This window comes from Penaeus monodon, chromosome 16, assembly GCF_015228065.2.
Source record: "Penaeus monodon isolate SGIC_2016 chromosome 16, NSTDA_Pmon_1, whole genome shotgun sequence".
In the NCBI taxonomy this organism is placed as follows: Eukaryota; Metazoa; Arthropoda; class Malacostraca; order Decapoda; family Penaeidae; genus Penaeus; species Penaeus monodon.
This window is the reverse complement of record NC_051401.1, coordinates 14,341,162-14,358,661: the sequence shown is the minus strand read 5'-3', so window position 1 is coordinate 14,358,661 and position 17,500 is coordinate 14,341,162. Positions and strand designations below refer to the sequence as shown.

At 35.7% G+C, this 17,500-nt stretch overlaps 2 protein-coding genes across 4 annotated transcripts in view; one reads left to right on the top strand and one right to left on the bottom strand.

Moving 5' to 3' along the window:
- Nucleotides 1–8,860, top strand: part of LOC119582539 (leucine-rich repeat-containing protein 40-like) — a 17,657-nt gene extending 8,797 nt beyond the window's left edge. For all 3 annotated transcript variants that reach the window (XM_037930863.1, XM_037930866.1, XM_037930865.1), the window contains 12 exons: nt 123–285; nt 1,096–1,319; nt 1,501–1,697; nt 2,394–2,597; nt 2,790–2,913; nt 3,339–3,511; nt 3,699–3,841; nt 4,186–4,343; nt 4,638–4,839; nt 6,860–7,048; nt 7,214–7,399; nt 7,603–8,860. In XM_037930863.1, coding sequence (XP_037786791.1) covers nt 123–285; nt 1,096–1,319; nt 1,501–1,697; nt 2,394–2,597; nt 2,790–2,913; nt 3,339–3,511; nt 3,699–3,841; nt 4,186–4,343; nt 4,638–4,839; nt 6,860–7,048; nt 7,214–7,399; nt 7,603–7,711 — 2,072 coding nt within the window. In that variant the 3' untranslated portion in view covers nt 7,712–8,860. The remainder of the gene's footprint in view (nt 1–122; nt 286–1,095; nt 1,320–1,500; nt 1,698–2,393; nt 2,598–2,789; nt 2,914–3,338; nt 3,512–3,698; nt 3,842–4,185; nt 4,344–4,637; nt 4,840–6,859; nt 7,049–7,213; nt 7,400–7,602) is intronic.
- A 4,020-nt stretch (nt 8,861–12,880) lies between these two features.
- LOC119582540 (ribosome biogenesis protein NSA2 homolog) lies at nt 12,881–15,939 on the bottom strand. Its single transcript, XM_037930867.1, is given in 5 exon segments — nt 12,881–13,039; nt 13,390–13,520; nt 14,009–14,095; nt 14,195–14,306; nt 15,004–15,939. Coding segments are annotated over 5 exon segments (1,332 nt in total). The 5' UTR covers nt 15,862–15,939; the 3' UTR covers nt 12,881–12,895.
- Between the last annotated feature and the right edge of the window lie 1,561 nt (nt 15,940–17,500).

The window sequence follows — 17,500 nt, the reverse complement described above, 5'->3', positions numbered from 1 at the left end:
TTGGTTGATTACTATGTTATTTTCTGTTAATACTTTTGAAAAATATTTAAAGAGAAAAGTGGGTATAAGGTATGATTATTATTTTTTTCCTTTCTCACTCATTTTCTATTCCTTCATGGCAGATCCCCCAAAGACAAATAAACCCTTAGGTCCCCCAAGAAGCAGAGGCTCTCGTGGAGTTTCTCGTGGCGGGTCCAGGACTGCAACAGCAGCCTCCAGGATGAGCAGGGGATCAGGATCTTCAGGGTCGAGCAGAAAAGACTCGGATACAGTGGATGAGGATGGGTAGGTTTATCAGATTATTTGTGTTATTTTTATAAATGTTATTATTATTGAATTTAATAAGTAAGATTTAAAACATTTTTGGGGGGGTTCTTAAAAGTTATGAAGCCAGAGAGTTGATGATTATCTTCATAGCATTATTTGTCTTTTTCTTCTTTTCTTTCTCTGGGACATTTTCTTCCTTCTCCTCCTCCTTCTCTTCCTCCTCCTCCTCCTCCTCCTCCCTTTCTTTCTCTTCTTCTTCTTCTTCTTCTTCTTCTTCTTCTTTCCTTCACCTCCTTCTCACCCTTCTCCTTTTTTTTATTTTATTTTTTATTTTTTTAGTATCCCCCTCTTCTCTCTTGTCCACTCCCTCCTTGCCCATCCCTCATCCCTTTTCTCTCTTCTCCCTGTCCTTTCTACTTTCCCTGCCAGGTCCTGGTTGTGTTAATATGAAGATGGGAAATGGAGAGTTCTTTGTGTGAGACTGAATGCTCAGTGAGAGGTTGTATTTCATATCACCAGAGCCATCAAAGCTCTAGAGAGAGCGTACTTAGAGTAAGTGCCAGGTCTTGGCAGGTCAGGGTTAGTCAGTTGTCTTATTCGTACTCCTCTTTTCTCCTCTCTCCTTCCCCTTCCCTTACTGTTTCCTCCTCTCCTTGCCCCACCATGTATCCTTTTCTTTCTCCTCCTTGTTTTCCTATCCATTACCCCATCTCAATTTCATCATCGTAACTAGTCCTCTTCCTCCTTTTTCTTGTTCTAACTGCCCCCTTTCCCCAGTCTTTCTTTTGCTGACTTTTAAAGTTAACCCTACTGTTCCTTTTATAACAGTACCAAAACCCCAAAGTTAAACCCTCCTCGCAAGCCAACCTCAAGAGCCTACGGATCCGTGCGCGCAAGGATACGTGTCCGTGGTGGACGTCCTATGATGCAAGGTTTTGCCAACGTTGGTTCTGTGTTTGATGAAGCAAAGTCAGAAGTGTTACATCCACAGATCATCAAAATGGCTAGAAGATCAGGGCAGCTCAATCTTTCCAACAGAGGAATGCATGAAGGTATGAGTTTGTGATTCCTTTATTTTGAACAGGAGAATGATAATACTCAAGATAGTGTTATTGTTATTTTTGGTTTAATGAAGAATTGTTCTATAATTGTTAAGTCTAGTTAGTTTACTTCTTTGAATTACTTATTTTGTGTGATTTCAGTGTTATTATTATTTTTTTTGTCTTTTTTCAGTGCCTGATAAAGTGTATCACATTCATGAGATGGATGCTGATGAAGCCAAGAAGATGATGATGGGTATGAGCATGGATAATACTGATGATGATCGCTGGTGGGAACAAACAGATCTCACCCGTCTGTATCTCTCCTCTAATTGTCTCTCATCTATATCTCCCAAGATAAGCAACCTCATGTCTCTCCAAGTTCTTGATGTGAGTTTGTACATAAGCAAATTTAGGTTTAAGCATATGGTAAGAGGAAATAATGGGAACAGTTTGGCAACTGTTTTGGTGTTAATTTTAAGGTGGTTCACTTAAGCTGAAATTTAGAAGTTGGGATTCTAAACAAATTGATTACTGTATTACATTAAAAGATTAGAAAATTGAGGATTAAGAACAACTTTGAAGGGCTGCAGCTCAAAAACAAGTCCTGTCAGAGCCATAAAATCCCATAGCTATGTAACATGGAAGAACATAAAGCTCTATTGCCATCCAAAATTCAGGTTTTGCCTCACCATAGGTTGTATAGGTAAAGGGGGTACTGTATGTTTATTTATGTGTTATATGCTGGATACTTATGATATAAAAAAACAGAAATTGATATTTTTTTCTCTCATTTTCTTTGATGTTATGGACTTTCATGCAGCTAGTACTGATTGTTATATTGCCCGTTTCTATTTTTTGTCTTCCTCTCTAGTACCCATTTATATATCCTAAGGACTTGGAATCTTTCTACTGTTTTAAATTCATTTATGTATTTGCCCTTGCAATTTTTCTGTAATCTTGTATGCATTTCATCAAGACCAGTCTATACCATTCGGACTTTTGAGTTGGCAATAACTTAGATGAAACATTGCAAGTACATATTTAAGATTTAATAATTATTAGGCATCATTTGCTTATTTCCAGTTGTCAGACAATTGTTTGACCTCCCTCCCTTCAACTATTGGTGAACTGACCTGCCTTCATCGCTTGAACCTAAGCCACAATCGTCTTGAAGAATTGCCAGCTGGACTTTTCCTTATATCAGATTTAAGGTCGCTGCAGCTGGATCACAACCAGTTGTCATCTCTCTCCAATGACCTGGGAAATCTCACAGTGTTGGAATATTTGGTAATTATCTTAACCTGTTTTCAAGGGTTTTGAGTGTATGATTTACTCTCAGATTTACATGCTTTATGCATACATGACTTCCTGGAAAAGTATTTGAACCTACATGACCTAGATTAGGCACATAAAGATCAGAGCTATACCACTCAAGCCTCAGAAAGTTTAGATAATAATTTTTAACTGATTTTTTTGCAGGATGTTTCACACAATGTTCTGACAGAGCTACCTTCAAGTATAGGATACATGCAGCGTCTCTCAAAGTTTAATGCCTCAAATAATAAGTTACAAGAGCTTCCATATGAAATTGGAGATTGTTTTGGTTAGTAACCTCAATTTTTACATGTTAAGAGGTATATCCTGTATGTATCAGTGTTTCTTCTCTTGCGAACTTAATGAGAAGTCCTCTTTCATGCTGTGATTGTGCTACAGGTGCTGTTTGTGGGTTTTTGTTGATATTGTTATCAGTAATGGTTACTTTTTAGTTTTGTGTATTGAGTCATTTGAGGAAATATATATCATTACCATTATCATGATTGTGTGATAATATGTATCCTCCCTCTTGCTTCATAAAAATCTTTTATGTTAATTATCTGAAAACATTTAAGATATAAGATGATGTAATAAGTAAGGCTTATGATTATTTGTTGTGTATTTTGTATTTCTTGTGTGGGATAACTTATTTTTCATTTATATGTGCATTCCTAGTAAATGACAGATTTTTAAAAAATCATCATTTTCTTTTAGGTCTGAATCAACTTGATCTAAACCAGAATGAGCTGAAAAGCCTTCCAGATTCCATTGGTAACTTGCAGAAATTAGAGCAACTCTACCTCCGCTACAACTCGATCCAAATTCTCCCTCCTTTACATAACTGTGCATCATTAAAGGAGCTGCATCTTGGTTTCAATTTCATTAAGGTTAGCTATTGACTACACATCTGTTGCTATAGTAATATGGTTGAGCATGAATAAGGAATTTGGTGTATTTTTTTATTTTTGATATTTTATAGTGGATTGCATATATATTTTATATGTAATCAGGTAATAACATTTATAATATATAGATAAAAAGATTTTGTAATATTAATGTACTTTCCATTTACAGGAGATAGAGGCAGAACAGCTAAATCATTTGACTGGGATAAGTGTGTTAGACCTACGAGACAATCAGATCGATGATTTACCTGATCAGATAACATTGCTTCAGGGGCTTGAGCGGCTTGATATTACTAATAACAACCTGTCTACGTAAGTAGGGCTTTTAATATTGGGTTAAGTTTTTTAATGACAGTATCAAGTTCAACAAAAATAAAGTAATACAGGGTATGTAGGTGAGACTTCATTTGCAGTTTAGACTGTCATTTTAGAGTACCTAATATATATGGAGTTTAAAATGAAGTTTCTAACTGCTTAGATAATATACCAATGAACTGGGAACTTGGTAATTCAGTTTTAATTACTAAGTGATATTAAAGAAAATTATTTTAAACATTCAAATAGTAGAAATTCGGTGTCCAAAATATTTTCATCTTCATTTCAGTTTAGTCATTACTGGAATTCTCTTTTTTTTTTTTTTCTCTTTCTCTCTGTAGCCTTCCCTACCATATTGGCCTTCTTCCCCATTTAAAGTCCATGCCATTGGATGGTAATCCCATGAGACTGATTCGACGTGATATTATCCAACGTGGAACAATGCAGCTCTTGAAGTACTTACGCTCAAGAGTCTCAGCTCCTGTCAATACATTCCCTGGTAAGAGATTATGTTACCAAAGCAAATATTGTTGATAATATAGACATTATCATGTTAAGATCATGTTTTGTGTGTAGTTTTATCCAGAGCATGTCCGTGTCAGTGGAAATCAACATGTATTATTATTTTTTTGATAGATCTTAAAAAGATTTTAGTTAAGATAGACATTATATATTTTATAAAGCAAGAAATATATAAAGCCTTGCTAAAATCTTATTAATTATTTAAATTTGTGTAGACAGTAACTATGGTATCAACAGTCTAAATAAAAGCATATTTTCCTATTTTTATCAGGTTTTGAAAATACACCTGTTGACACAAACCTGATAATGGGAGAAAAAGCAATTCCAGACAAGTACCAGATGAGGACTACTCAGACAATGGCATACAATGAAAAAACTGCAGAAATTCCAGATAAACTGATTGAAAATGCAGCAGAAGCAGGAGTGAGAACAGTTGATCTCAGTAAAAATATCCTGTCTCAGGTTCCAGAAAAGTAAGTTTGTTGGTTAATTGGAAATGAAAAAGGAAGTTCACCATATTCTGTGACTATTTAGTCATTTTTATATTGTATATTTTGTTTAAGTGTAAGATAAAGAAAAGTGTCAGAAAAAAATAATTAACATTTTACTTTTCTAGTTAAACTACTATTACTATCAGTGATACTATTAATTATTATTTTGCTGCTACTACTACAACTGCTACCACCACCTCCACCTCCACCACCTCTTCTACCTCCACCACCTCCTCCACCTGCACCTCCACCACCTCCACCAAAATACCACCACTACCACCACCTCTACCACCACCAACACCACCTCTTCCACCTCCTCCTCCTCCTCCTCCACCTGCACCTCCACCTCCACCACCATCCCCTCCACCACCTCCACCTCCACGTCCACCACCATCCCCTCCACCACCACCACCAAAACTACCACCACCACCACCACCACCACTACAACTATTATTACTACTACTACTACTACTTACTACTACTACAACCACTACTGATAATACTACCACTGCTTACTACTACAACCTCTGCTACTACTACAACTACAACAACTACTACTGCTGCTGCTACTACTACTACTACTACTACTACTACTACTACTACTACTACTACTACTACTACTACTACTACTACTACTACTTTTATTACTATTTACTACTACTACTATTATTACTACTACTACTACTTATCACAGCTTACTACTACTACTCTACTACTACTACTACTACTACTACTACTACTTACCACTTATTCCTACTTACTGCTGCTACTTACATCACAACCACTACTACTTTTACTAAATACTTCTACACAATACTACTGCTACTTCTACTTCCACTTCTGCTTCTACTACTACTACATCTGTTATTAATATTACTGACTACTAGTATTACTACTACTACTGTTACAAATACTACCACTACTACTCCAATTATAACTACTATTGCTACTAATCATGCTACTTCTGTTACTACTATTACTAATGCTTCTACTGCAGCTAATGCTAAAAGTATTACTGTTACTACTACCACAACTACTTTTACTACTATGGACGATTACTACAACTACAACTAATTACTACTGTTGTTACTATGGGTACTATTACTTATTACAACTTATTACTATACTTCTTATTACTTATTCCTACTTACTACTGCTAGTTAAATCCACCATCACTACTACTACTAAATACTTCTGCATAATAATACTGCTTCCACTTCTACTGCTACTACTAGTACTACTACTGCTACTATTGCTAATAATTACTACTGGCTACTATTACTTACTACTAAAACTACTACTGCTAATACTTACTATTTACTACTACTGCACCTATTACTTACACTACTACTACTGTTGCAGCTTCTGGTACTACTACTTACTACTATTAACTATTATTATTATTACTAACTTCTACTGTTAATACTACTACTTAGTCAACTTACTTCTACTTACTCTTAGTCCTACTTACTACTTATTACTACCACCACCACCACTACTACAACTACTATTACTACTATTTCTACTTCTGCTAAATGCTTTTACATATTACTATTATTCTTATTACTGCTATTATTTCTACTACTACTACTACTACTACTACAGCTACCACAACTACTGCTACTACTACTACTACTACTACTACTACTTATTACTATTACCACTTCTACTACTACTACTACTGATGGGATAAGAAGTTATACAAATACTGTCACTACTAAGATGATAGTAATAGTAGTGAAACTATATCAAAGTTGATATGATAATAGATTGATTAAAAAAAGAAGCATTTACTCAGGGATCAAGTAATGCCTTTCAAAAAGTCACTGAGCTTGTTTTGTGATGAAGTTACTTTCTAAATTACAGTCGGTATTATTGTAATTGTTATTATTATCATTGTTATTATTATTATTATTATTATTATTATTTATTTATTATTATTATTATTGATCATTGATATTATTATTATTATTATTATTTATTATTATTTTTTTTTTTCCAGACTGGAGATGTTATCACGTCATGTATCAGAAGTTATGCTGGGCATGAATAAGCTAACATCAATCCCAGCATTCTTTGGGACATTTCAGCGGTTACAGTTCTTAGATGTACAAGGAAACCAACTTACTGATTTACCTACAGATCTTGCACAATGCCTGTATCTACGTGAAATCAACATTTCTGCAAATAGGTACAAGTTCATTGTTTACCTGTTTGAGAATTGAAAACTTACTACTTTATCCACTCATTAAGTAATAAGAAAATATTGCCAGCATGGTTATAAGTATTGTGAAATAGATTAAAGTAGGTCTTCAGTATTAGGACAGATAAAAGAAATTATCAATATTTATTTCAGATTTGAACAGTTGCCAGCATGTGTCTATGAAATGGCACAGCTTGAAATTTTATTTGCTGGGGACAACAAAATTACTTCTATTTATGTTGAAGGTCTCTCAAAGTTGAAACGAATTGCAACTCTGGACCTCCACAACAACAACATAGATTTTGTCCCACCTCTGCTTGGAAACATGACACAGCTAAGGTTTGTTGTGGAATGATTATCGTATGGCTTCCTTTTTATTGTAACATTATAATTCTGTAGTTTAAGTAGCCTAAGATTACTTGCAAGTTGAGTAATTTTGTAAAATGAGGTTTGATTATAACAGGGGTTTGCAGATATTACAATTTCTTTAAAGTAATTAAAAGATAAAGAAAATAAGTCAGAAATATATAATTTACTTTCAGAACTCTGCAACTAGAAGGAAATGCATTCAGGGTACCAAGGACTGCCATTTTAGCTAAAGGAACTCGAGAGATCCTGGACTACTTGCGAACAAGAATTGTTGATCAGTGAATCTGTTAAAGATGTAAAGCAACATATATGTGGTACATTGTAAAGGATATTCTCAAACTTTAAACTATTGACCTCAGTAATGAAACATATTCTCTGAATAATACTTAGTTTGCTATATGTAGGGAGAAGTATAAAGGACCAGTTTATTCTATAATAGAAGTGATATAATAATATAAATTCAAATCCATCCGCATGCTCATGTCTGTATGTGTAAGTATCTGTAAGTAAACATAATCTTTGCCCTAGGCATACCTTTTTAAGGAGCCCAGTGACCCTTCAGGAAATGGACAAGAAGCAGTCCAAACCAATTGTTTTATAGTACGTGATACTGAATGTATTTTATGCTTGTTGAGCAAGCAAGTTATGCATTCATTTGAGAGGAGAAATTTGTGATAACTAGCTTACTGATTTAATTCAGAGAGGATGAAAGATGAAGGGCTGAAAGTTATTTTAAAAAGATTTCAGGTGGTGGAACCTTGCACAAGCACTTGCTTTGTCATTTAAATGTGTATTTGCATGTTTAGTAATGTGTATACACTTGTGTTTCCTATACTTTTCATAGGTACCAAGATTAACTACAGCTTTAAATAATTCTATATTATTTTTAATATTTGATACTGCTGAAATTTGCTGTTACTGTACATACTACCAAAGAGGTTATAGGAAAAATCTTAAATATGTGGATTATTCTTTACAAAAGTATGATATAAATGTACCTTTCATAATATTTTCCAAAATATAACTGTGGTATATAATATTTCTAAAATGGATTTTATTATTGCACTGAAAAAAATCTGCTCGATTTTGTAATGTGTACTTAAAATGTGATTTGTAAATATGGTTTTAATGTGGACATTGATTCAGGAATTCTATACTTATACTTATTCAGTTGCATAAATGATAAATGATGAATTAGGACTGTTTATTAGTGTAATAAGTCATAATACTGTGGTTTTAGTTATTTTTCATGTTAGGTGTATGGGAAAATTGAGAATAAAATAATTTTATTTAATTATAAAATGTGCTAATTATCTGTGCTTAGTAATGCAAATGGCTTAAAATAATTTACTGAACCTTACTGATGCATTTTAGCTGAGATTATTGAAAATATATATTTAATATAATATTAAATGCTATATGTACCTTGTATTTTTTGTTACTTTTAACTTTTTTTTCCATATCTACTCATTCAAATAATGTTATGCTTTGCCTTCTACTTTCTCATAGTCTTATAATGTTAAATTTGACAGTTCACAAAGCAGTCATATATTTTTCTATTTCCTTTAACTTCTGCTATATTATTATTGTTATATTATTGTCATTATATTATTATTATTATTATTGTTTTACATTAGCTCTTAAATTTCTGACTTTTATCTTGTTAAATGGTAAATGATTTCTTTCACAAATTTAGTGCTCACAGTACAAAAGTAAGTACTATAATACTTTAATGATTTTATACAGTAGTTATCATTTACTTATCTTACAAAACTATCACTTAATTTATAATCTTGTTTTCTCCAAATGTATTTTTATAGTAGATATCACAGTTAAATATGGTACACCCCTCTTCAGCTTTGTAGAATTAAGAATATGTTCATATATTTGATTCATTAGGTTATTGCCTTATGGAAATTTTGTAATATATACTTTTGCAAATGATTTTGTAGTGACTTCAAATAATCAGTTGAATGGTTAATGGTTACAAAACAAATAAATGTGTTAGGCATCAAAGATTATTTATCATGATAGGAAGGTGTAGTAGCAAAAAGGGTACAGGGGGTTAGTTGATGATTAAATGTGCTACATATCAAAAGTTGTACTGTATATTAGGATGGTATGGTATTGAAAAGGGGAAAAGAGTGGTGATGTTAGAGAGGGAGAGTAAATGAGTTAAGGTAGGAACTAGCAAAAGGGGGAAAGGGGGAGATTAAGAGGAATTAGAACAAATTGAGGATAAGTATGCATTTGAGGAAGGGAAACTAGTTATCAAAAGGAATCCCCTTGAAAGTTCATTGTGTAAGGCAGGGATATGCAAAAGAGGAAATAGGGGATAAGGGCAATTAGATCAAAGAGCCATTATGAATGGGCATCAGAGAAATAAGAAGTGAAAAACCTGGGGATCAAAACTAGGAATCACATGAAGGAAGTCAAGTATTAAGAGGTGGGTGACTTGGAATGAATTGAGCTGACAGCAGGTATTGAGGAGGGGGTAGTAGTAGCAGCAGCGTTGAAAGTCGTGATCAAAGGAAAGCCAGGGATCAGGGAATGGGTAAACCTGGAGTATGTGTTCACTCCTCAGGGCCTCCATGAGGGGTAAAAGGTAGACAACAAAACATGAATACCAGGCCCATGGCTCCCTAAAGTCAGCCATTTATCCTTTCTACATGGCTCACACATCTTAGGGAGTGGACAGGAGCAGGGTTGGAGAGGAGAAGGAAAGGGGGAGAAGAAAAGACTGTTAAATTACTTGAGCAGAGGACAGAAATCCCTGAGCATGATAAACTCTGGTGATTTCTGGCAATGGCCAGGACACTGGGTGCGGAAGTCCACTACATCAAGCTGAACATCCTGCTCCACTTGCTGTGGCGCATTGCCGCACATATAGGGGTACCCCATGGATGAAGCAGTTTGTTATGACACCAGTACACATGACCCGTCTGAAATGGGATAAGTTGACCCTCTTGGTGCTTTGTAACAAAAAAATTAATAATAATAAATAAATAAATAATAATAATAACAGGCAGCTTAAGTTATGTTTATGTAATAATGTGTGAAATTATTCAGTAGTATGTGTAGTAATGAGTAGAATTATTTACTAGTACATAGAAAAAGTCCAAAAATTAATTATGGAAATTCTTAACCCACTGATACAGGATGATGTCTAACCTAAGTACCCATGTCATATGTGATGGAGTCTGAAACCAAGTTGTCGATTTGTTTGATCCTGACTGTGGTCATTGAGGAGATAGAGACCCTCAAAAGTAGGATTTATGTTAATATTGTTATTGTTATTATTTATTTTTTAAAGTTATCATTAAATAATTATCTTTTAGGTTTTCCCTTAAAAATAAAGTATATTACAGGCAGAAGCATGTATTGCAGTAAATGTGTGTTTGCTGTACAAAATTTTCAGCTCAATTGGCTGACTGTATGTGAAAGCTAGTGCACCATAAAACCTTCCATATCCCCTTGGTTGGACCCATACCACTAGAACAGATACTAGGAAAATATTCTTCCCATCAACAAATAGGTCACACCTGACTCACTCATTAATACCCCATGTCACATTCCAACCCACCTCTATGCTCCACATTGTGTTACTTCTCCAACCCCCCAAACTGTCAAACATCCTCAAAGAATCCACCTTTTCTCCTGTTCTCCTTGTCAGATGTATAAATATCCTCCATTTGATCTAACCACCCTTGGTCCTTAACCCTTGCCCTTCTATCAATCCCTATCCTACCCCATTTACTCCCCCTCTTTCTACTACTTTCACTATCATACTATCTTCTTATGCCACAAGACCATTGAGATATAAAACATTTTGTTCTAATAAAGAACTTTTAAATTCCCTACCACCACAATACTTACCATAGTGCTATATGACCTGTCTAACACATTTATTTGTTTAAAACAATGGCATGGTGCAGGAAATCATTTATTTGGTGAGTTTACCTAACAACCCTGAATAATTAGAAATTTAATGTCTGAACATGTAGAATTCTTGCAAATTAAGGTAATATATTTATGAATGATAGACTGCAGTGCTCTTGTACAGTATTACAGTACTTTGACAATAGTTGATGCAGCTTTTATTTTAAAAATTAACATTTTTTAATTATTATTGTCTCCATGTTTTTAGATACCTCATGCTAAACACTAACCCTCTGGCCATGTTTGATGAATAATCAGACAGAGTTGCCCTGACCCCTAATTATCACATTGAAGGTCTGCCCCAATTGCTGGAATTTGGAGCATTGCCCAGGTGCCGTGTGTAGTGAACTTATGTAGGCCTGTCTAACAAAAATGTATCTGCAATTTACAAATGTGTGAAATTGGTAGGCAAACTAAGTGGCTTATTGCCAATTTAATAGAAAATAATGAGGGGGATACTGAAGGCTTAGCTAATCTAAAATGGACGACCTTATAAATATAATACATAGCACTATCATGTAAATATCAGACATTTCAGCAAAGAATTATTAGTTACCAGAACATTTGTTACAGGTGCAAAACTCTGTTGTCAAGACGTATTACATATAGATTAGATTTTGTGGTCGGTGTAAATGAAAAATGTTTAACAAGTATTGAATATCCACCACTGGGTATGCCTTGGAAATAGGTTTCATTAGTATAAAATGAATGATTTAGAAGCCTTCCTGTTTTACAAACACTTTAATATAGTTGTGAAACATTAAAATTTAAATGTAATTAATGTAAAATGGAGTTTCATAACTACTAGACTTAAAAAAAGATCCTCCCCTAGGTAATGTGAATTTTTTTTTTAAGAGTGGGAGTATACTTTGTAATGTTCTCTATATGAACACATGGAAATTATTACCTTGAAGTGTTCTCTTGGATGCTGTTCTTGACAATATGCAAGTAATCAGGTGTATAACAATTTCATTATAAAAAAAGTTACTTTCCCTTTGTAGGGTTTAATCTTGTTTTCCACTGTTTTACTACTTCATGGATTATATCTCTTCCCAAGGCATTGTTTCCTTGTCTTGATTTTGTGCCTAATATTGTAGGTGTAACAAATTCATATCAATAGAATAATTGAGTCCACTAAAATGGCATCATAGTTATGTACATTTAAGTGATGCATATTATATATACTCGCACAATGTTCAACATTTAGTTGTCAATTTACTCTGCTAGCTTTAATTTGGTAAAATATCCTAGGCTGTGATAAGAAACAATGACAAATTAATACTCGGTGTGACTTTCTCCCAATACCTTTAGTATCAAATATTTTGTAACCACTTTATATAATTGTCCTGTGCCTCAACAGCATGTTTGTACTACTTGTCAGCCCTAATTGTGAAGTACATTGCTCATAATTTCATTTAATAAATGCTAAAAACCATTTCCTAAATAATTTCACCCCATGATACAACTCGCTAAAATTTTTCATAAAGTCTGGAGGAGATTTCAAACACACAATAACTACCATCAACTTTATTCTGGCTTATTAAAGACAAAAGTCAAGTGGCATCTTCCACAGTACTGACGATCAAACATGTTGGCCATGAATACACCAGCACCACACTCATCACTGGGACACTCACGGCGCTGGCGGGTGATCTTGCCATTATCATCCACCTGCAAGAGGATAAACATACATTAAACCATTTTAACCCCTATGATCTGGATGACGTTATCAAGTCGAGAAAAAATTTGGCTTGAGTGGGCGATGTAAACATGAGGTCATAGGAAAATCAGGTTGCGGGCTGGGTAGTAGGAACAAAGAAAGCCATATTACCATCTAGATAAAGTCAATATGACATACAGCTATTGGAAAATGTCAAAAAAGCTAAATAATGCTTCAGCATAAAGATGAACATTGTGTGTGTGTGTGGGGGGGGGGGGGGGTAGAGAGTTATCACGCTAGTTCCAGTACGCCTGGCCTACTATTCCAACATTTCAGAATCTTTTATTAGAGGTAAACATACCTTATAGTACTTCAGCACAGCAAGCTTAACCTTCTTATGCTTGTGCTTAATCTTCTTGGGGGTAGTGTAATTCTTCTTCTTGCGCTTCTTGGCACCACCACGAAGGCGCAGTACCAAGTGAAGAGTCGATTCTGGGAGGGAAGAATCGAGATTAAGTGAACCCTGGTTTTGAAAATACAAAAGAATCAAGGGAGAAAGAAAGAAAGAAAGAAAAAAAAGGGGGGGGGGGGTAAGATTAAGATGTCTTGGTAGCAGAAATCTTTCAACCATCTGTGTATAGAACTTTCACAGGAAACTAGAACAAAACTAAACAGCCCTGGGTTAAAGGAATGCAGAAATTAGGCAAGGTCAGACTACTATTAACTCCTTTGTGGTTAGTTTAGTACTTGTGAAGCCACCCGTGTTAAACAATTCACCGACTACAGTGGATAATATTTGTACCATTTGCCATTGAGTTAATCAGTATAGAATTATTTTACACACTAATGAAAAGCATGGAATAATTTTTATATCGACTATTTAACCGGAATTTTAGATTATAGACAATACCAAAATTCTTACTATTACTGTTCATTAAAGCAACTTCAATTAAGGTAATCATACATTATAACAAGCTTACCTTTCTGGATGTTGTAGTCAGACAGAGTACGACCATCTTCTAGTTGCTTGCCAGCAAAGATAAGACGCTGTTGGTCTGGGGGAATTCCTGAAAAAACAACCAGTTACCAAATTTTCAAAGTAATTTACTTACTTACTAAATATGAATATATTGTGTGAACTGAACACTAATAATGACTGAACTTACCCTCCTTATCCTGGATCTTTGCCTTCACATTTTCGATAGTATCTGAAGGCTCGACCTCAAGGGTGATGGTCTTCCCCGTTAATGTTTTAACGAAGATCTGCATGGTGGCAGTCTGAAAAATATAATTTCCTTAAGTCTTGTATTTTTAATTAGTCAAAGTATAAAATCCATGGTGCAAGAGAACTGACAAACATTTAAATTCATATTACATCAAATAAAAATGTTCCCTACCTAGAGGGTTCTCTGGATATTTGAGAGGCATTCCAAAAGACTTTTCTAAAATAATTTAAGTTCAAAATGCTCATACCTATGGAAAAAATTACATTCCACCTACTCTTATGTTTTTAATATAAATTTCATATACTGTGTTCTGCCACTTGTTTAATCTGCAAATTTCTTAAACTGTGTAATGACACTTCATTACTCTAATCACTTTAAAGTTACGAGACTTAAAAATCCTGCCACTGGGGGATAATGTTCCCGAGGCCAATGCATGGTAATAAAGTGAAATGATTACCTTCATTTTACAGCATAAAGTTAAAATCAGGTACAGCTACTGTACTCTCACATCACTCGCTGTCTAATGAATAAACAGTAGGAAAGGTTATGTCTAATTTCTGGGTTCACATGACACCCCAATGTTTGGTATGTGCAAGTAAATCTTAAAGATATACTGGAGGGTACATCGCTATTACAAATACTCCAAGCAGTATTCCCAATAATGATTACTCCCAAGACCATTACCAAAATCTAAGTAAGAAAGGTTTAAGAAAACATGATTACTTTTTACTCTTTATTATAAATTCTGCAGAATACAACAGCACATATATTCTTTCAAGTAGGCTTTGGAATCCAGGTTCAGAAATCGTCTGAAATTAACTTTCTTACACCAACAGAATTGCATTAATGCAACCATCATTTTCTGGATTATTTGTAACTTGGGCATACTTGCCCCAAACAACTTTACCACTCTGGGTTACAAGACCCAGTTCACTAATGTTCACTTCTATTACAGTACCCTTTGTAATCACTCCCAGTGATGTGTACATGGTTGAACTTGGGTTCTTTTTCACTCCAATTATGGGCAAGCAAAATGTTGCTTTCAGTTCTGGATGTGTAACATGAGCCTTCTTGAACCTGAGTGCCATTGGTCTAATGAACCTTTCAAACTTGGGAGGCTTTCTTGTGAAATTATCACCCACGTAAGTAATTTTAGTCACCATACGCTGCCAAGCTTTCTTTCTTCTCTTACCAGTCTTGATAACTTTGAACACTTCTGCTTCAGACTGTGCCCTAACTTTTGGAAGTGGAACATCCCATTTACCAGCCTTCTCCTTCCTCTTCTGTTTGATCATATTAGACAACACTTTGGCTCTTGATTCACCCTCACGGTCCAAAAGATAGGATGGAATGGCACCTTCTGGCACTTCCTCCTTGTTCCTCTTTTTGTTGAGTTTCTCCTCATGGGCTTTCAGGGTCTTCTTCATTTGAATCTTCTCCTTCCGTCGTTCTTTTCCAAAGAGTTTGCCCTTTATTCCATGTAACTTCTGCGCCTTCCATGAAAGGTCTCTGTGGGCTCTTGCAGCCTTTTTCCGCATATGGGTCTCGTAATCCAGGCGCCGACCATGACGCTTCTGGTGAAGCTCAATATGCTCGTTCTGCGGCATTGTGGTTAAAGTGTGTGTTGTCTTCAAGCAGAAATTGGTGCAGCAGGCTCAGCTCTACTGCAACCACACTGTGGTCACAATCACCTGCGCAGGTCTTCTGAAGAAGTTGCGCTGCAACCGTTGCCGTGGACACGGTCACCTGGGGAGAGACGAGGAGGCAAATTAGTACGCACTCCAAGTCTCTCCCGGTGAGGTGTCCACCACAAGACTTGGAAGTTATATATCTTCCTTATAATTCACTAACTGATGGACATGTGAAGAACTTTTTAGGGGTGACACATTGTCTTATGCATTTCAATCCTGCATCTTGCTAAGGCAAGCAAGGTTTAATATCTTAAAAAGATGTGGTATTTGTTACCGAGACTGATGCACCCTTCAAAGAAAGAGTATCATGCAAACCCAGAAAATCCAAATCATACCCTTCCTACCTTCTATTTATTCCCTTGACAGGAGAGGAAACCCACCCTATATACTCCCTTATTACCACTGTACCCATAAGGGGGTGTTAGGGTGTTGTGGACAGTGAGAATTGGCATGCAGTGACATTCATCATTTCCCAGTAAACATGAGGCAGCAGCTGCTGTACTGGTGTTTATGACTATGCTCTATCAAATGGCAATGTCCAATTTCATCTATAATTCATTTAGATATTAACCTTGCTAGACCTGTATCTGCTTAAACCAAGTTATGCATCTCAAAATGCTTTACTAAAGAATCCACTGTTGTATGGATACCTGATGCAGCTAGTGAAACTGGTTAGTAAGGAGTTTTTGCAGACCTTGGCAATTTGTTGATAAAAGCCCTTGCATTGAGTTTGCTTGCCTTTGAAATAGTGTGTCACCATACTTACTGGGAATAGGAGCGTTACATTTGCTTTACAAGATGCCATTAATCAACATTTTACTGCACTGTTTTTGGTGGACATTCCCACTGTCTGCAACTATAATATAACCCAATTTATCAAACTGGTAATGAACAGGCAGCGATATAAACTCAATGGTTTTGTCCTAATTTGATTACTTGCATATGACAGACATTAGTGAGCATACATGAAAAGCTATACACAACTAATTTTCCAAAGCATTTGTTTACACGGCCGTTCACCACAAATTATCCGTCACATACTTCGAGCAATGCGGACACTAACTAACGGACATTTCCTTCACCTCCTTCCCTCATTCCCCTTACCTACATGGCGCAATTAGATAATATGTGGCTCTGAACCCAACGCGCCCTCGCACGCGACTCCACAACACCTGCATCGATCACTGGCATTCCTTTAAGCTTTTTTTAAACCCAGTAAACACAAGGAGATTAGTTAATCCGTTTCTCTCCACCATGCCATCCAATCCAAAGCAAACAACACGAGGCCAACGAATCGCCCACAAAACTTTTCCGACTCAGAAGACCCTCACGTGTTATGAAAACTCCCAACGCCAGACATGGACACCCGCATGGCTCCTCAACACTTCCTTCTCTTACAACCGATTCACCAACAACCGCCGGATTTCACCCACCTCGTCTGGCGAACAACACTACCCTCGACTCTCCCTCAACATTCCCACCACCAGAAAGTCCGAAGAAAGCTTACCGTCCGGCGAAAATGAGCACAAAGAGGAGAGTGTGTACGTACCACGCT